The sequence below is a fragment of the Eptesicus fuscus genome, chromosome 16 (genome assembly GCF_027574615.1).
Source record: "Eptesicus fuscus isolate TK198812 chromosome 16, DD_ASM_mEF_20220401, whole genome shotgun sequence".
Classification (NCBI taxonomy): domain Eukaryota; kingdom Metazoa; phylum Chordata; class Mammalia; order Chiroptera; family Vespertilionidae; genus Eptesicus; species Eptesicus fuscus.
The window spans coordinates 14434596-14455000 of record NC_072488.1 but is presented as its reverse complement, the minus strand read 5'-3'; the positions used below and the strand labels follow the sequence as shown (position 1 = coordinate 14455000).

The window sequence follows — 20405 nt, the reverse complement described above, 5'->3', positions numbered from 1 at the left end:
TGTTTTATCTCTAAGAAAATATTGAAATAAAAGGAAAATGATCAGGGCCTATTATTCTCCAATGAGAAGAAATTTCAGGGCTCTGCTGGGAAGATGAAATGGAGGAAGTGCAGGGAGCCCCACTGTGGCGATCCAGAGAGAGTTTCGCAGAAGGTACAGGGCAGAGGGGTCTGGGGGCTCCCGGAGGAACCCAGTGTTAAAACGGTCTCGCTAGTTCCCATGAAATTCTTCATATATAAGCAGAGAGGTAAACCCAGAGTCCAGGATGCTGTTAGATTTAATGAGACAAAAACCACTTGTCATATTTCTTTGCATTCATTATAGTGTTAGCATCTACACTGAGTGGCTAGATTATTATGATCTCTGAACGCATAATAATCTGGCCACTCAGTGTAGACTGACCACAGAGTTGGGATTTTAAAATAAGGGTTTTCCATGTATAAGAATTGCATTGTGGGTAGTTAGAAAGAAGCAGAGGACTAACCAGCCAGAGGCTGGGGGCCACTATCTCCTGGTCCCTTGACATATCAAGATTTGCAAGCTTTCCCTTATACATAAGTACACTGAGTGGCCAGATGATTATGCGTTCAGAGATCATAATAATCTGGCCACTCAGCATATATTAAGTAACGGTCTAAACCCTCTTGCATTTTGAGGGTTTGGCCAAGCACCGTCTCCCTCGTTGGGGCCTGTTTGGTTAATGGAGAGGCGTCTGGAAGGTGGAGGGTCTCCCTGGTGGCTGGGCTGCAAACCCACCGGGGCTTTCTCACTATCCCTGTGTTTCCTCTAGTTTCAGCACTTCCGGGAGAGACTGCCATCCACCTTTTTTTCCCGATTCAGAAGTGCTGACAAGGGCATCGTGACTAAAACCAAATACAACCTCACAAAGTGCTTCACGCTGAGCACAGGGACCTATGTGGCAGTCGCTTCCGCGCGCAGAGAAGCAGTTGAGTTCTTGCTTCGAATCTTCCTGAAAATGCCAGACCCTGACCGGTAAGAACCTCTGGGGTTCCAACTGCAAATTCTACCTAATTCCATTAAAACACGTTGTGGAGGGTCTTCAATGCCATGGCAATGGTCAAGACGGGTCAGCAAGTGTGCACCCTGCTGGGCAGCTCACCCCCTCCTGGACCCGAGGCAGACAGCCCCGCAATCATGGTGGTCTTCACAGTGGAGCATGGATGGCGCCTTCTCAGTCCAGCATGCCAGGGAGCCACTGGGCTACCAGTCGGAGTCGCAACCTGAGGTGAAGCTTATCTGCCATCCTGGCAATGAGGGTTACTGTCCATGCGTATCTTGTGAAAGGAACCACTTCCTAAATGGTTAAGGACCAGATGACCCAAAAGACTGGACATGTGGTCATGATGGTCATTGTCTGCCAACTGTCAGAGCCGCCCACTTCACAGCCTGCTGTGCCTAGGACACTCCACTCAGTCCTTGGCGGCAATGCCCCCTGGGGTGCCCTTCATGTGGAAGGCCCCTTTGAACAGTGAGCAGGCATCCTTGTCACACTGTCCCCCTGGTTTTCTAGGAACCTGGGCAGCGGTTTCAACCTCAGAGCTCTGCAGGTAGGTGTGCAGGAAGGTGGTGGGTAGGTCTTATTGGCCACATTCTATCCCCAAGAGCTTCTGTCTTCTTCCTTCTTGCCTCACCACTAATCAATGAAAACAGACATTATAATGGGATGACAATGGCTCAAAGGGACAGGGCAGAGGGAAGAAGGCCAGGCCTCCAAGGCCAAGCTGGACCCAACCATCTTCTTTCCACCAACTTCCATTTTCCCATTCCCCTAAAGCCGTGGTCGGCAAACTGCGGCTCGTGAGCAACATGCAGCTCTTTGGCCCCTTGAGTCTGGCTCTTCCACAAAATACCATGGCCTGGGCGAGTCTATTTTGAAGAAGTGGCGTTAGAAGAAGTTTAAGTTTAAAAATTTTGGCTCCCAAAAGAAATTTCAATCGTTGTACTGTTGATATTTGGCTCTGTTGACTAATGAGTTTGCCGACCACTGCCCTAAAGGTTTCACCCAATTGCTGGATGAAGCCTCTGTCCCAGATCCAGGTGGCGGGGGGGGGGGGGTTCTTGTGCCCTCACTGTGCCAGACAGGTGCCTTCCTTTTCCAGAAATTTGATGTGGGCTATTTTCCCCTTGATCCAGGCAAGTCTTCCAGAAAATGGCTCCCAACAAAGCATTTTCTACAAATACGCCCAGCAGGTATAGTACTCAGCATGGGGACAGGTAATGGAGGGACCAAAGGGAAGGAAATCTGTCCCAGGCTTTTATCAGGATACAGAGAGGAAAAGTAACTTCATGGGTTATTTCATCAGCCTCCTTCTCTGGACATCTCCGCAACTGATCTGGCTACCAAACTCTGGAGAGAAATGACGTCCCGCCTGGGTGACATCTGGGATGGAATGTAGAGCTTTTTAAATCTGTAAACAAGCAGTTGGCCACATCCCTTGAAATCTTTCCTTCTCCTGCTCTGCCAGCTCCCACCAACCTTGGCATCATTCCTCCCGGGAGATAGCCAGCTGCAGAAATCACCAATAGAACTCTTCCTGCCAAGCAAGCCACCTATGTACACAGGGGATTTTCTTAATGGTTTTATAAACCGTTATAAAGAACTCCTTGACTTGTCAGGATAAAAACAGCTGCCAAGGGCTCTGCACGATGGGCTTTTTATCATTAATAATCATGTTGGGTGGAAAGTGATACAGATGATCGTGTGCGTAGTGCCAGCCGTGGGCCAGGCAGAGGCCAAGGACAGGACGGATGCCAGACATTCAGACGGCTGCTGGGGCGGTGATGGCCAGGAGGCAGCCCAAAGGGAAATTATTCAGGAGCCTGGGCTCAGAGGAAAACTCAAGGAGAAGTAAAAAATGTGGCTGGCATGTAGGGTACAGGTTGCAAGAAGCAGCTCAGTATGGACCTCCTTGAAATTAATATGGGCCCAGGATTCAGGTCCACATCTGGGCTGATTCAAAAGGCTCTAGACCAGATACAGTCTGTGAGGTCCTGAAGGCAGGAATGGCATCATATGCATTCCTTGTCCCCAAGACCTATCACTGCCCTTGGCACAGAGAAGGTAGGTGCTCAATCAATTTGCATTGAATTAAGAGAGATTAGCTTCCCCTAGAGTAGATGCCCAAGTTCAGGTCACTTGCCCCAAGGTGATCAGCAGGACTAGGTACCTGAGACCAAACTCACCTTCAGGGGTGAGTGGCAAATCCTCAACATGGTCTATGCACCTGCACATCTGAAATAAAAATGATAAATTGTGAGATGATAAATGGTATGGATTCCCTAATTAGGACTTTTCTAAACAACAACCAAATGTCTCTCAGAGAGGGTCACTGGAACCCATTCGGGGGCCTTTGTAGAAATGAGGCACAGATGCAGCTTGGTGCCAGACAGCTGGGAGTAGAACCCAGTCTAGACTCCAGTCCCTTCTCATCCCTTTCCCGGACACCCTTGAGTAGCACCAACCCGGCACCTTTCTCCAAAACCTGCAAGCTATACTCAAAAGTTGTGAACAACAACAACAAAAAAAGCCCATCTGCTCACTGTGTCCTCTCTCCTGATCTCTTATATTGGTTTACCTCGCCTTAAATGAGTACAGTGACTAGGACTCTACCATTACCATGAGTCACCTTCATCAGCCATGGTAGTGGGGATGGTGCCATAACCCAGTGGTTACCTGTGGCCAGCAAAGACAGGTTGCTAATGGGGCAGGCCAGGCCCACCCATCCATCATTTATTTAGTTGGTAAACGTGTCCCAAATACCTAGGACATTCCAAGTGCCATGCTAAGCTTTGGGAATGCAGTGTCCATCCTCAGGAACTTCCACTGAGGTGGTAGAGACAGAATGCAATTCTTTGGGAACTTGTTGAGGCAAAGTTCATCTCCATTCCTATCCTCATCTCCTCAAACATCCTGGTGGTGACTGGTCCAGGGTCCAGGTCAGGGGCTGTGCTGGGAGGTTGGGAGACCTGCAAGAGGGAGATAGGATCCATGCATCAAAGCTGCTTATCTTCTCATTGGTTGGAGTTTCTCACCAACATGTCAACTGCTCTGCAAAGCAAGGTACCATGTTTCCTTTGAGGAAAAATCTCAGTTGATGGTGGGCACACCAAAAGGACTTCCCTGACCCAGGAGACGTTGGAGGAATGACCTAAGGGCCAATTTCAGACACTGGCAGAATTTCTGGGGGCATCATGAGGGGCCATTCTTCTAGCTAAAGTACAGGCTGCAGGATGGTTCTTGCTTTCAGTTCTGTGTGATGAGGCCAACCCTGGGGACAGCATGTCATCTATGGGGTGCTGGTTCTCAGAAGACCCTAAGGAGGCACCTTCTTCCACCTAACCCGGCACCACTCTGCAAAGCCACCTGCTGGGAGGCCTCACTCCAACTCCTTCCCCGTGTAAATGCTTTGCCAGGGTGTTAATGTCCCATCATCCCCTCAGCTTTGACCAGGCTGATGTAAGAAATGACCACATGTAGAGCAGCTCTTCTCTGTAAAATCATCATGGAAGACACTGCCCAAACAGCCACTCAGTGTCCCTAATAGAAAATTGAATTCAGTTAACACCTCCAGAAGTTCATTCCAGGAAATGTTTCTCTCCCCTTAACCTCAATTTGCTTCCCCCTTTCTGCTTCAGTGTCTGGGAAGACTAGCATTAAGTAATGGGTTCAATTAGAGCAGGTTCTCTTAGCTTAGGTTCCCAGCATTTTAATCTCCTCTCACTCCCCACACTCAATCCCACACATGTGCATTCAATAGTTACATTTTCTTAGTCTCTTTCTGGAAGCAGATGGGGAAACATACCTACGGGGCTGAATTGATTCCTTCAGCAATACTTCTCCTGAGGGACTCCCAAGTGCAAAGCATGGTGGGGAGGAAGCAAACACTGCTTTCAATCCAATAACGAATGAAGAGATAAACGCAAGGTACCCACACAAGTTATCAACCGTCAGGAGTAATCAGCACCACAGAGGTTCCAGGGAGGGAGTTATTACCGTGGCCCGGAGCCCTCAGGAGAGGCTTCCTGACAAGGGTGAGCTGGGCACTGGGTGGGAACTGTGATTAGCAATCTGAGTGCTTTGCAGACCCAGGCAGATGTGTCCCTCAGCTCCTGGGCACTGGATAATTCCTCCCTTGTTTGGACCAGGGATTAGGCCTTGATGCCGCCCAGCTTCAGAGACTTCTCAACCAGGAATTCCTGAAAGGTAAGGACCTGCCGTTCCCAGCGTCACCCCCATTGCCAAGCCAGCCCAATGTCACCCTCCCTGACCCTTCAGTCCCTCCTGTTCTGCCCCCTCAGGACCTCCAGCGGACACCTTCTCTTTGGATGAGTGCCGGAGCATCGTGGCGCTGATGGATGTATCCTTTGCAGTCATCGCCCAGCCCTCCCCATTTGCTCTGTGGGCCTCCAAGGAATCTAATGAGGGTGTTCCAGAACCCTTTCTCTCAGTATTTTCTCTACTTCTTGGTTCTGAGAGCTCACCAAAGGGCCTGGGTTTCTGTGGATTCTAGTCTAACCTTCTAACTCTTCAAAATACTGGTAACTGTAGTGCCCTAGCTAGTTTGGCTCAGTGACTAGAGTGTCAGCTTGCGGACTGAAGGGTCCCAGGTTCAATTCTGGTCAAGGGCACATGCCAGGGTTGTGGGCTCAGTCCCCAGTAGCGGGTGTGCAGGAGGCAGCCAGTCAATGATTCTCATCATTGATGTTTCTATCTCTCTCTCCCTCTCCCTTCCTCTCTGAAATCAATAAAAATGTATTTTTTAAAAGTAGCCGCAGCAACAATGACAATAGTTACCATCTATCAAGCAGCTACAGAAGCACTGAAACTTGTGGAGAAGTCCTCAGTCTATACAGCAGTTGGACCCCAGGGGCAGACGGGAGACAGGGTCGGCCATCCAGGGACTTGTCCAGTTTCCATAGTCACGTGGCAGAGCAGGGCATCAAACCCAGGTCTCCTGCCTCCCATCCTGGCTTCTTTCTCTGATGAGCCATGTGGGCCCATCCCCTGGCAGACAGGAAAGACTAGCTTCCTGCGCGCATAGCCCCCAGCATGGTCCCCTCGGTGTGGGCGGTCTCCTGGGAGGAAGACAGACGCTGCTCTTTCACTCCTAACAGGACTTGATTGGGAATTTGAATGTCGTCACTGTCAAACAAGAGGGCTTCTTGATGAAATCATAAATCAGGCCCTGGATCTGCCAGCAGATGAATCAAAATGGCCATAGCAGTCCCCCAGCCTGGGGCAGGTAGCCCTCACCTCCCCTGCAAAGCAGACGGGTCTTTTCTACCCTTCCTCCCGCTCACACTCCAGGCCCTCCGAGATCCATTCTTTTCTTTTCATCAGCTCTCATGAAACCCATCGTATGGAATGGCTAGGGCTGGCTTTAATACGTCCATTCGCATGCACACCTGGCCCACATTCACGTCTCGTGCTGTTTCAGGAGTTGCCATGACCCCCTCAGGCTCCTCCCCACTCAACTGGTGAAGGCTGTGGTTGGGGCTCGCTCTTCCCCTGGATGCAAGAGATGTTGGCCTCCCCTTTCTCAGGGCTTTCTTCTCCTTCCAATTCTCCATTTCCCCTTGTAACATAAATCTAAGCCAGGTCCCTTTCAGATGCAGCAGGAGCCAGCTGGCGTGAGGCCCAGTCCCATCCGTGTCACTAGTTGAAGGATGGAGGGCTTGTTGGCGGGACCTGCGGCCCCTCCGCTCAGTGCACACTGGACTGGTTAACTCTTTTTTTTTTCCAATTTCTTTTTATTAAGGTATTATATGTGTACATATCTTACCATTGCCCCCACTCCACCCCACTCCCATATATGCCCTCACCCCCCAGAGTTTTGCGTCCATTGGTTATGTTTATATGCATGCATACAAGTCCTTTGGTTGATCTCTTATCTTCCCCACCTCTCCCTAACCTTCCTGCTGTAATTTGACAGACTGTTTGATGCTTTACTGCCTCTGTATCTATCTTTTTGTTCAAGTTTATAATGTTCTTTATTATCCATAAATGAGTGAGATCATGTGGTATTTTTCTTTCATTGACTGGCTTATTTCACTCAGCATAATGTTCTCCAATTCCATCCAGGTTGCTGCAAATGGTAAGAATTCCTTCTTTTTTATGGCAACATAATATTCCATTGTGGACTGGTTAACTCTTAACTCCTGGCAGCTGAAAGTGAACGGGCAGCTCGACCAGGAGGAGTTCTCCAGGCTGTGGAGCCGACTCGTCCGCTGCCAGGTACCGCCATGTTTGCTTTGAACTAACACTCTTGTTCCATCCCGTTTAGCAGATATTAATGGGCGCTTCCTCCTGCACCCGGGTTGAGGGGTGCAAAGAAAAGGAGCCTCACCAGGCCTCAAGGAGAACTCCCATTGTGTTTGGGGAGACGTACAGGCACCACCAAAGGCAGTGCCCAATGGAGTGGCAGGGTGAGGCACGCTCTTGGAGAGTGAAGGAGAAAGGGCTCACCATGGAGTGTAGCTAAACCACCAGCTAGCCTTGCCCCACATCCCTCCCCAGGCTCACGGCCACATCCCCAGGCTGCCAGTCCACCTCCTCCCCTGCCCCCCGCCACGTGCTGGAAGGTACATCAAAACCAAAATGTGTGTGGCCACCCCAGTGCTCAGGACAAACTCTAACCTCCTCGGAGCTGTGCACGAGACCCTCTGCATTATGGCCCTCCTTTAGGGTCAAGGAGAGGCCCTTCCACTCCCCCACGCACCCCTGCAGACCCCAACTAGGAGACTCCTTGCTCTTCCTCCCTACACTCCCAGCCTGGCCAGCGCCCAACCACCTTGGGAGTCCAGCTCAGACACACCATCCATGCAGGGCCTCCCTGGGGGGTCTTGCCCACCCCCTAGGCCCTATGAGTTCTCCCCTCAGCTCCTGACGAACTCGCAGCAGGAAACTAAAGTCCCTGTGTGTGTGGCTGTCCCAGGTTATCACCTGATTCCCGACTTGGGTCATTTGGGTTCTCACAGGCACTGCAGTTGCTGATATGCCCCCCATTAGATTGTGGGGTCCTCCAGGGCTGGGGCTCCCTCATAGCCATCTTCCTTCCCCACTGCCTTCCTTAGTGTCTAGCACACAGTAGGTGCTCAAAGTGCTAAACAAATGACCAAACTATGAATTACTGAGTGAATGAGGGGATGAATACCTCTCTGAGAACACTCTACACTTCGTGGTTATACTCACCAACAAAGCCAGGTTAGGCCAGAAAGGGTGCGTAAGCTGCTATCTCACATTGACTGTCTCCTGACATCGGCCTCAGACACACCAGAGGGAGTCCCACAGCCTGCATGCTTAGCCCAAAGCGGTCCCTCCCCTGCCTGGGCACGTTTCCTCACCTGCGAAGTACAAGGACAATCAGGGTTAGTGTGCGAATCGGGGAGAGGCAGGACTGTGCTGGGAGAGGGAAAGCCCCCTGCAGAGGTTGAGGCATTGGGGTTGCTATGGCCTGGGACCGTGCTTAGTCCTGGACGCAGCCCCCGCCTGCCTTGGTGCTCCCTGCACTCGCTCACTATGCGCAGGGCACTCTCCAGGCACTTGATAGATATCTGCGCATTTACTCCCGGCAACTTGCCTAGGAGCCAGGCCCTTGGGCCTGTGCTGCAGATGGGGAAGCAGGCCTGGGAAGATCCAGTAACCTGCCCAAGGCACACTCCCGGGCCATAAACCAGTCTGTGCTCTTCACCACCCTGTGCAGACTCTTTCCAGAGCTCTCCAGCTCCCCAGAGGCAGCGAGCTGCCTGAGTGTCAGGAGCCCAGTGCATGGTGAGGGAGAGGAGAGAGCAGGATGGGAGAGGGGGTTGGGGAAGAAGAGAACCCCCCAGCCCTGCAGCTGGAGGTCAGAGTGGGCGGCCTCCCCGTCCCCTGCTGGGTGCCCTGCCTGCCTCTGAGCTGAGCCTCCAGGGATGGAAAAGGGATTGGCTTGCGGGACCTCCCTCTACCAGGACGTCCTCTGCACCATGGGCACTGGGACTCACACAGGCTCCTGGCTTCTTTTCCGTGTCAGAGCGTTTTCCAGAACGCCCAGAGGAATGCGGGCGTTTTCCTGAGCTCGGATTTGTGGAGGGCCATAAAGGATACAGGTAAAGCAGGGGACCCTCTGAGCCCCGATGATGGAGGGTGGCAGCGTGTTGGGGGGAGGGCGGGGGAACACCCCTCGTGGGCTGCAGCAAGGCTGGTGCAGCGGAGCGGGCAGTCAGGACCAGCAGAGCTGCGGCCTCGTGGCCTCCCCTGGTTTACACCGGCCTCTAGGGCCTCCAGCTCTGGGCTCAGACTCTGCTGCCTTTGCCCGAGTTCTCACGTGCCAGTCAGTGTTGCCGGCTGCCTTCTCCCAGCACAGCTCTAACTGTGAGAGAGTAAGCCACATGATTGAAACCCTACCACCAAGCCGCCCTCGGGGACTCTTCCTCTTGGTGTCTGGGCCGTCGGGGTTAAACACCCACGGGCAGGCTGATGCGCTCCACAGAGGGTTTGGCGCTAAACGAAATCAATGGCATCTCTGCTTCAAGGAGGCAGAGCTTCCAGCCCTGGGCTAACGATGCCGCCCTGCAGGAGAGCCTCGTAGTCGGGCACGGACTTGTACTCATGTCCGCTCATTCGATGGTCTCCATGACTCTGAAACCGGGAAGGGCAGGAATCGCCGTCTCCACTGCGCCATGTGGGGAATGGCTCGCACGAAGGTTAAGTCGGGAAACCTGTGGCCCAGACTTCCTTGCAGGGATCTCCGTCAGCAGCGAGCTGCTGGATCTCATGGCCCTCAGGTACAGCGACAGCGCCGGCAGGGTCAGCTTCCCCAGCCTGGTCTGCTTCCTGATGCGGCTGGAAGCCATGGCAAGTAAGTGTCACCTGGGGACCTCCTGGAGACCTTCACAGTGACCAGAAGCACAGGAGGGGACCAGGGATGCACTCCTGCCCCAGCCTGGGCAGTGGGCGGCCTGGAGTCCTGCCCCAGGAGCTGTTGCCCCAAGAGACAGAGCCAACGCTAGCCTGCGTAGTGGTGTCATCGGCTTGTGTCCCCAGCCTCCCGTCTGCACCGTTTTCTCCCCAGGAGATTCCCCTATCCCGGGGCTCTCATCTCCTCGTCACCCTGTGTACTCAGTGCTTCTTCTAGGGTCAAGGCTGAATACTGGGTCCCTCTCCAGATTGTGTTTATAGTTTAAACCTGCTCTGTAGTCATGCGGCGAATGACTTGGTCTCTGCAGGAGGAATTGCACACGCCAGCAAATAGCTGGGGGCAGGAGGTCTTTCCCCAGGACTCAGAAACTCAGCTATGTAGGCCAGAGGTTTGACACTTTTTAGCAGCATACCCCTTTGCTGTAAATGAAATCTTATGTGAAACCCCAAGCTACAAAATAGCTCAAAACGGACCTGCTGTGGTTGAGGTAGCAGTCACATCTGGCCTCGGCTCTAATCCTTACACCGCCCTGCCTCGTGGCATCACTGTAAACCCTACTGCTCTGAGCTACACGATTCATGTTACGATGGTGAGAACAGCCCTAGCCGATTTGGTTCAGTGGTTAGAGTGTAGGCCCACGGACTGAAGGGTCCCGGGTTTGATTTCGGTCAAGGCACGTACCTCGGTTACTGGCTCAATCTCCGGCCCCGGTTGGGGTGCGTGCGGGAGGCAACCAATTGATGTGTCTCTCTCACATTGATGGTTCTCCCTCTCTGTCTCTACCCTTGCCTTCCACTGCCTCTAAAAGTCAATGGAAAAAATACCTTCCAGTGAGGATTTATCCAAAAAAATAAAAAGATGGTGAGAACAGAGCCCTGGGAGGGTAAATGAAAAGCCTGAGGCATAAACCTGTTCCAGAGAGTTGTCAGTTGGATGAGGGAGGTTCCCCACATGATGCCCCTGAAATACTTCCAAAGACAGGCCCACACTGCCCCACGGCCCAGTGCGGAGATGCCTAGTGCAGGGAGACAAAGAGGGAGAGAGGCGTGTGGGCTGGAGCAGCCAGAGCAGTTTCGAAGACTTGAGCCCGAGCTGTCCCTGGAAAGAGAAGAGAAGGGGAGGCAAAGCATCCCCGTGGAGAGGGAGAGAGTTTCTCTGGCCTCACACAGAATCGCCGCAGTTGCTTTTATACGGGCCGGTCCTGACTCCTCTCCTCTCTACCCTAGAGACTTTCCACAAGCTCTCTGAGGATGGAAAAGGACTCTACCTGACAGAAGTGGAGGTGAGCCGCCTTGCCCTCCCAGAGACAGGACCAGCCCAGCCCTCCTCTCCTCCCCAGATTCCAGGGGCATTTTTCTCCCTGAGGATATCGAACAGGCTGTCAGAGGCCAGCCAAGCTGCCGGCCCCCCTGCCTCCAATTACTGCCTTTATATATTGCTGGCCGCCAAGGCTGCTTTAGGAGCTTGGCAGACAGATTTTATTTTTTTCCGATAGCTTAATAAAGCAGAAGATTATGTGGACGTCATAAATCCAAGCGGGAACTGAAGCACACCTGCTGGGCTCACTGTACATTAAACTTCCTCCCATTGAGTTTTAGAAAGAGCCTCCTGGCCCGGCCAGCTGGTCGACCTCATCTACCCTCCCACTGCCTGGCAGCGCAGGGAGTAGCAGGAAATATGCTGTGACAGGGGCGGGACCTCCTGCGTGGGTTGGAATTAGCCAGAAAGCGTTGGTGAGACTAGACTGAGATCTTTCAAGGGAGGAGGGTACCATTTGCCCTGATCTGTGTTAAGCTCGTGAGTGTCAAGACTGGTTGTAACGAGAATGTTTATTTCCTAGTGGATGAACTTGGTCATGTACAACTGAAGCAAGGAGTAGAGCAGACCCCAGAGTCCAGGTAAGACATGGCAGCTTTAGAATCATTTCTTCTTGCGGCCCAATTCCCCTTCACCTGCACACAAGACCTTCCCCCTGGGAGCAGCCTCCCAGAGGCTAAGGAGCCCTTGTTTGTGTGAGCCAAGGGGAACCTGAGGTTTTAAGGCCAGTGCTGCAGATTTCACCCAAGTCATGGAGACCAGTGGGCATTCATGAAAGAGAATGGCCTGAAAGTCATGAGTGAGGGATTTAGAATCTGTTTTTAAAATCAATTTACTCTTTATTGAGATATGATTGAGAGTTAACATTGTGTTAGTGTAGGTATCTAACAATGATTTAATATATGTATATATTGTGAAATGGTCACCACAATACATTTAGTTAACAACTGTCACCACTCATAGTTACACATTTTTTTTTGTTATGGTGAGAACTTTTATGATTTACTCTCATAGCAACTTTCAGATATACTAAATGTTGTTAACTATCGTCACCACACTGTACATCCCCAGGACTTATTTATCTTAGAACTGGAAGTTTATATCTTTTGACCACATTCACTCATTTTGCCCACCCCAACCCCCACCTCTGGAAATGACCAATCTGTTCTCTGTATCTATGAGTTCAGTTTTCTTTAGTGTTTGGGGGTTTTTTTTAGATTTATAAGTGAAATCATATGGTATTTTTGTCTTTCTCTGTCTGACTTATTTTATTTAGCATAATGCCCTCAATGTCCATCCCTGTTGTTGAAAATGGCAGGACTGCCTTCTTTTTTATGGCTGAGTAAGATTCCATTGTGTGTGTGTGTGTGTGTGTGTGTGTGTGTGTGTGTATCACATTTTCTTTATCCATTCATCCATTGATGGACACTTAAATTGTTCCCATAGCTTGGCAATTGTAAATAATGCTGCAGTGAACATGGGGTACAGATACCTTTTTAAATTATTGTTTTTGTTTCCTTCAGGCAAATATCCAAAAGTAGAATCGCTGGATCATATGGTAGTTCTAGTTTTAATTTTGGGGGGAACCTCCATACTGTTTTCCATAGTGGCTGCATCAATTTACATTTCCACCAACAATGCACAAGAATTTCCTTTTCCCCACATTCTCTACAACACTTATCTCTTGTCTTTTTGATAACAGCGATTCCAACAGGCAGGTGTGAGTTGATATCTTATTGTGGTTTTGATTGGCATGTTCCTGATGCTTAGTCATGTTGAGCAACTTTTCATGTACCCATTGGCCAATTGTATGTCTTCTTTGGGAAAATATCTATTCAGCTTTTCTGTCCATTTTTAAATCAATTGTTTGTTTTTTTTCTACTGAGTTATATGAGTTCTTTATATATTTTTTATATTAACCCCTTATCAGATATATGCTTTGCAAATATTTTCTCCTATTCAGCAGGGTGCCTTTTCATTTTTTGTTGATTTCTTTTGCCTGCACGGAAGCTTTTTAGTTTGATATAGTCTCTCTTGTTTATTTTTCCTTTTGTTGCTTTTGCTTTTGGTGTCCAATCAAACAACTCATTGTCAAGACAGATGTCAAGAGGATTATTCCCTATATTTTCTTCCAGGAGTTTTATGGTTTAAGGTCTTATGTTCAAGTCTTTAATCTATTTTGAGTTGATTTTTGTGTGTGGTATAAAATAGGGGTCTAGTTTGATTTTAGAATTCTTAACTGAAGTTCCAATGAGGAAAGGCAATCACTCATCACAGCAAACATTAATGTGTGGAGCAACAGAAATGATCAGACCTTGGGGAAGTGAAACTTGGGTCCAGCTCCAGACCTACCATTGCCTCACTATGTAGCTTTGGATGCATCACAGACATCTGAAGGCATCAGCATCTATTTCTCTAGCATGAGTGCACTGAAGAATTAGCACCCATGTAACATTTTCTTCTACATTTTTACTTTTCAGAGAACAGACCTACAGATACAATAGTCTACATCCCACCCTACTATAGCAGAAGCCCCTGCAGAGCCTGATAGAATACAGTAGGTCCTCAGGTTGCCTCGGAGATCTGTTCCTACGGCGCGACGTAATCCGATTTTCATAGGAACATAACCTACATAAGCACCTCCGTCATTCACATGGAGCACATACACAGCAGTAATGAAGTGAAACAGTAAAAAAAAAAAATTTAAAAGAAAGATAGCAATTCCAGCCCTAACCAGTTTGGCTCAGTGAATAGAGCATCGGCCTGTGGACTGAAAGGTCCCAGGTTGAATTCTGGTCAAGGGCATGTACCTTGGCTGCAGGCACATCCCCAGTAGGAGGTGTGCAGGAGGCAGCTAATTGATGTTTCTCTCTCATCGATGTTTCTAACTCTCTATCCCTCTCCCTTCCTCTCTGTAAAAAATCAATAAAATATATATATTTTTAAAAAGATAACAATTCCTGACCTTTACTTGTGGTAAATAAATAATAAAGCACATATGTATATAAATATGTCGAAATGACAGAACTTTTTTTTTTTAATAAATAAATGGGAGATGGCGACGTAACCACGAAATAACGTACGTCGTGTCCAATGTAACCCAAGGACTGTCTGTATTCCAGAACTGGGGAGCTCAATATTTTGTGTTTCCATTGTTGGACACCTTCGGGTATTAGGTGTTCTTTATCTAGAGGCGACAATCTACTTCCCTGGAATTTTCTATCCATGCTTCAAGCTCTGCTCTCTCGACCACTGTAGAAAAATAGACTTGGACATGCCAGACCTTCAAATACTTTGCTGCCTGACCCAAAGCCTCTCTTCTTTCGTTATCTCTGATGGTTCTTATCTGGGACCTTTTGGTGACCATTCTCTATATGCCAATGTCCCTTGGGAGCGTACAGTCTCCCAGGCAGCAGACCTGTGATCAGCACTTTCTGGGGTCCTATTTGTAAACAGCATTTATTTAATCTCCCAATCATGTACCTTGAAATTAAGACACAGACATGTTCTCTATAAAGAAACAATATTTTAGCATAAACATTTCCTGATGAATACCTGGTGCCTCCTAATGAACACAAGCCAACAAACATTGCAGAGATTCAAGTTAATTAGACTCAACTATATTTTCCTGAATTCCCCTTCCAAGCCTTTTTAAAAATAGAACACTTGATCATTTCCAATTTGCATGATTTCCAGTATCAGGAATGACTCTTCAATTGTATCTTTAAGCTAATTTTGCATGTAGGACCTAAAGCTTGAACGTTTGAAATAACTGAACTCTCAGTATCCTTTCTCCATAAAGGGTCTCCACGCCCTCTGTCAGAAGGAAGTGTAATGTAAGTTGCATGGTTACGTGTGTTTCAGTCTCTTTCAGTAATGCCTGTCATCACCCTAAGAGGGCTCCCCGACTTCCCTGTTAATCACAGCCCTCTGCCATCTCATTATTAAAGCACCTCCACTCACTCTTGGCTCGTGGGCTGCTTTGCAGAATTGGAGGCAGGAGGATGAATAAGTTCTGCCTCCAAATCTACAAACCCACTTTTATCTGTAATCATCTCCCACCCTCCTCCCGTTATGCTAGAGGGCATAGCCCTCTGAGGACGTCCTGGATCTAATTACCTTCCACCTTCGCAAGGGCTTGATTGAATGAATTCTCTCCTCTGACTCCTGAATACCACAACTCTCTCTCTTTCTTCTGGAGCCTTCTAATTCCCATTTAAACATGCTTCCCTTTTAAATTTCCTCCATCTCAAATTCCCTTCCAGCCACAACTCCATCTCTTTCCTCCCTTTACAGAAAAACACCCATCAGGAGCCGACTGTCTCTACTCCCTCCCTCCCACTTTCTCCTGAAGTTGCTTCAATTCAGATTTCTCAGACATCATCTCTCCCGGCCTTTTGCATTGGCTCCCTATCTGATTTCCTATGTCCACCCATATCCCTCAAATCAGTTTCCTGCAGTCTGAGCACATTTTAAAAGATTCAGAACCAATCATTGCACTCCCCAGGTAAAAATCCTTCAGTGTTTTGCAATTGATATTCAGGAAATGTACGGAATCATGAACGTGGTCTGCATCGCCTGGCCCCTGCCCTCCCGTCTCACCACACCTGTGTCTCTCCTCCTTCCTGCACTCTACTTCCACCACCCCAGCATAGTTTTATTTCCTTTCGTGTTTTATTCTTTTCCCAGCCTCAGGGCCTGTGCCCTTACTGTCTGCTCAGCCCTGGGGTTAGTTACCTAACTCCTAAGAGTTCAGGTCTCAGCCCTATTGGGGTTCCCGTATTATTTACTCACACATCACACTTCCCCAATCATAACATTCGAAACACGTTTTTATTGTTGTTTCCAACTTTTTCCCTTTTTAGAGCTTTATTGAGATGTAACTCACACACCATACAGTCTATTCCTTTAAGGTATAGGGTTCGATGCTTTTCAATATAGTCACAGAGCTGTGCAACCGTTACCACGATGTAATTTTAGAATATTTTTCATCACTACAAAAAGAAATCCCATGCCCATTAATGGTCACTTCCTAATTTTGCCTGACCCCTCTAGTCCTAGGCAACCTCTATTCTGCTTTCTGAATCTGTATATCATTGGAATCATGTAATATGTGGTCCTTTGTGACTGATTTCTTTCACTTAGCATGGTATTTTCACGGTTCATCCACGTGGTAACATGTATCAAGACATCATTTCTTTTTGGTGTCAAATAATATTTTATTTTTGTCAATATACCATATGTTACTCATTCATTCATAATTTGATGGACATTTAGGTTGTTTCTACTTTGTGGCTTATTGTGGATAATCCCGCTATGAATGTTTGTATACAAGTTTTTGCATGGATGTATGTTTTTATTTCGCTTGGGTGTATACCTAGGAGTGGAATTTCTGGGTCATACGGTAACTCTGTATGTAACATGTTGAGGAACTGCCAAACTGTTTTCCAAAGCAGCTGCACTGTTTTTACATCCCCACCAGCAGTGAATGAGAGTGCCAATTTCTCCACATCCTCCACAGCACTTGTTGCTGTCCATCTTTTTTATTATGGCATCCTAGAGGGTGTGAAGTGATATCTCTGTGGTTTTGATTTGCAGTTCCCTGGTGGCTTGTGATGTTAAGTATGTTTTTGGTGCTTATTGGCCATTAGTATCACTTCTTTGAAGCAATATCTATTTAAGTCACTTGTCTGTTTTAAAATTGGGTTATTTGTCTTTTTGTTACTGAGTTGCAAGATATATATAAAGGGGTAGGCAAGAGTAAGTTTACAGTTGTGAGTATACAAAAGTTTATTCTTGTATTATGATTAATGATTGTATTATTTATTTGTATTATAACTGTAAACCTATTTTTGCCCATCCCTGTATTCTAGTACAAGTCCCTTGATCATGTTTGTGATTGCAAAATTTTTTTCTCATTCTTCATGTTGTCTTTTAAGTTTTTTTGGTGATATTATTTACAGAACATAAGTTTTTAATTTGGAAGACCAAATTATCTGTGTGTGGTTTTTTTTCTTTTGTCAGTTATACTTTAGGTGCTGTATCTAAGAAATCATTGCCTACCCCAAGAGCATGAATATTTACTTCTATGTTTTTCTCCCAACATTTTTATATAGTTTAACTCTTACAGTTAGATCTTTGATCCATTTTAATGTAACTTTGTATATGATATGATGTAGTATTCAACTTTATTATTTTACATGTGTGTATCCAGGTGTCTACTTTTGTTAAAAAAGACTACTCTTTGCCCCATTGTATTATCTTAGTACCCTTTCCAAAAATCAATTTATCATAATGTAAAGATTTATTTCTGAACTTTAAATTATATTCCATTGTTCTACATCTATCCTTATGCAAGTAATACAATGTGCTGGTCACTGTAGCTGTCTAGTAAGTTTAGAAATCAGGAAGTGTGAGTCCTCCAACTTGGTTTTCCTTTTCCGATATTGTTTTGGTGATTTGGGGTTCCTTAAATTTAATATAAGTTTTAGGATCAGCTTGCTAAATTCTGCAGGGGGAAAAGGGCAGCTGGGATTTTGATAACAGTTGCATAAATCTGCAGATCAATTTGGGGATATCACCATCTTCGCAACATACAATATACGGTTTTCTGATCCATGTATGTGAGATGTCTCTCTGTGGTTGTTGTTTTTTTGTTGTTGATGTTTTGTTTTGTTTTGTTTTGTTTTAGATCTTCCTTAATTTTTTTCAAAATTTTTGTTGTTGTTTATAGTGTAGAAATCCTGCACTTTCTTTGTTAAATTTATTCCTAAGTATTGTGTTCATTATGATGCTATTGCAAATAATTTTAGTTTCAGATTGTTCATTGCTAATGTATAGAAATAAAATTAATGTGTGTATATCGATCTTATATTCTGCCACTTTGCTGAACTCATTTTTTAGTTCTAGTAGTTGTCAGGGGATTCCTCGGGATTTTGTATAGACATAATCATATCATCTGCAAACGGAGAGTTCCATTTCTTCCTTCCCAATCTGGATGGCTTTGATTTATTTTTCTTGTTCAGTATCCTGCCTAGACCTGCTATACAATGCTGAACAGAGGTGGAGAAAGCAGGCATTCTTCTGTTACTGAACTTCAGAAAATGCCCAGTTTTTCACCAGTGGGTATGATCTCAGCTTTGCGGGTTTTGTAGCCACCATTAGTCAAGTTGAGGAAGTTCCCCTCTATTTGTAGTTCGCTGGGTCAACACACTTTTAATTACCTGCTGATGTCTGCGTTCCCTGCCACACTGTAAGGCTGGGTATACCTTCTCTGTGGCTATCTCGTGGGCACGCAGCAAAGTGCCTGGCATAGAGAAACCCTTCAGTAACCATTTCCCAAATGACGGGAAGGAATTCTCCCTTCGGATTTCCCTCCTCCTTCGTTTTGTTCTCATCCCAACTTTGGTAAATGCCGTCTTAAACCCAAGTCTTCCTGCTATTTCAGCTATTCCTCTGTTTTCTTCCCCATTTGGATTACTGCGGAGCAGACAGTTCACATTATCTTGTTATAATCGCTAATACATCATGGTCAATATTCTTTCAGAATGGCTATTGTCTAACTGATTGATCTTCTTGCCCCTTTAAACTCTGCTCTCCTAAGTCCAGGGCACCTTTTAACTCTGTCCAGCATTCCTTTACTTTGATGCTAGGGAGTCAAAGTTGCTTTCTTCCAGGATTTTCATCACGCCCGGGTTAGGAAAGAGATGTCCACTGTTAGCCAGCATTCAGTCCAGAGCATTCCCTCTCCTCACTCATCTGGTCCTCTGTGCGATGAAGCAGCCACTGCAACGTGGGAAGGCCTTGTCCGGTGAGCTGTGTGAGCTTCTGCCCAGAGCCCGGGGTGCGGAAGGCCCTCAACAGTCTACTTTCCTCCAGGTCACACCCCACAAGCTGTGTCAACAAGCTTCGATCTGCCCTTGGACGCTCCAGGCAAGCTGTGGTGTCCACCACTGTGAGCCCACCTCTGTCTCCCTCCTTCGGCCATCGGCTGCCTCTGCCTCGGTCAGTGAGCAGGGAGAAGTGTGCAGCCAGACAACGCCTCTTCCTCCCCTCCCGTCAGGTCTGTTTCTTTTCAACAAAGCATGCGCCTCCACGGCCACACGTGGGCAATGTTTATGTGGAGAATCTTCAGAGCTATCAAGTTCATACTTTTAAAAAATGACTCAGAAAATACTCAGAGCATCTATATATGGTCCTTGGACATTTGAGACTATGTTGATATGAATTGGTTTCAGTCTAGAGGTTTAATACACTGCAAGTCACACCTGCTGAGAGTTTGTCCAGCTAACGTCATGTACATTCATGTGGATCTACTGTCAACGTGGCAGTACAGCGTCTTGTTCTAACAACGTTAGTAGTTGTAACAGTTTCCCACTACGCAGAAATACGGTGTGGGAGCAACGTGCCAGCTTCTGCTCCTCTGCATGAAGGTAAAATGTGGCAGCAGTAGCCCCGATCCTGCCGATTTACCCACAACCCAACAACGTTGTCCTAATGAACCCACCTCTCCATCCTTCAGACCAACCGAGTGCTTTTCGAGAGTTGGGAGTCTGGACTCGCCTCTTTGGTGTGAAAACTCCCTACCTCCTTTGGCAGACAAACACCTGTTGGTGAGCAGGTACCTTTCAAACCCAGGGTGTCCAGCTTCCGGAGCTGGATTTTAAAGAGAAATGTATCCACCTAGGACAGTGACATGGACCCTCCAAGGGCATGAACCAAGAAGGAGCAAGTTGGAATCCAGGAAAAAGGAGATCCAGCCATCCAAGGACCAGAGCTAGGCAGCTAAACAAGAGAACAAGAGGCCGGCGGGGAGCAGGACAAGGGACACTTGGGGGGGAAAAGGAACCAGCAGTTCTCTCTGACCGCAGTGTAATCATGGGGAAATGGTGTTCAGATAGATTTTGAAATTCGGCTGGAGAGCTTAGAAGAATTATTGGGATAATAACGTAGTCTAAGCGGATTTTTAAAATGAGGTCATTATTAATTCCTGGAAGAACAAAGAATTATAGAAGAAAAGTAATATGATCCCAGAGTATTTCTTCACTCAGCAGCCAACAGTACATATATAATTGTAATAAAGCAAAAATGGGATATTGATTTCACAAAAAATGTGACATCAATCTATTAGAGAATGTAGGGAGCGCAGGCACAGGTATGCAAGTGGGT

The 20405-nt window shown here is 47.3% G+C and overlaps 1 protein-coding gene across 2 annotated transcripts in view; it reads left to right on the top strand.

The window, feature by feature from the left end:
• Window positions 1-11787, top strand: part of CAPN13 (calpain 13) — a 50685-nt gene extending 38898 nt beyond the window's left edge. For both annotated transcript variants that reach the window (XM_054728318.1, XM_054728317.1), the window contains 10 exons: window positions 791-993; window positions 1532-1568; window positions 2155-2211; window positions 5167-5224; window positions 5320-5378; window positions 7187-7255; window positions 9033-9108; window positions 9732-9860; window positions 11147-11202; window positions 11761-11787. In XM_054728318.1, the coding sequence (XP_054584293.1) occupies window positions 791-993; window positions 1532-1568; window positions 2155-2211; window positions 5167-5224; window positions 5320-5378; window positions 7187-7255; window positions 9033-9108; window positions 9732-9860; window positions 11147-11202; window positions 11761-11787 (771 nt within the window). The remainder of the gene's footprint in view (window positions 1-790; window positions 994-1531; window positions 1569-2154; window positions 2212-5166; window positions 5225-5319; window positions 5379-7186; window positions 7256-9032; window positions 9109-9731; window positions 9861-11146; window positions 11203-11760) is intronic.
• Window positions 11788-20405: the final 8618 nt, after the last annotated feature.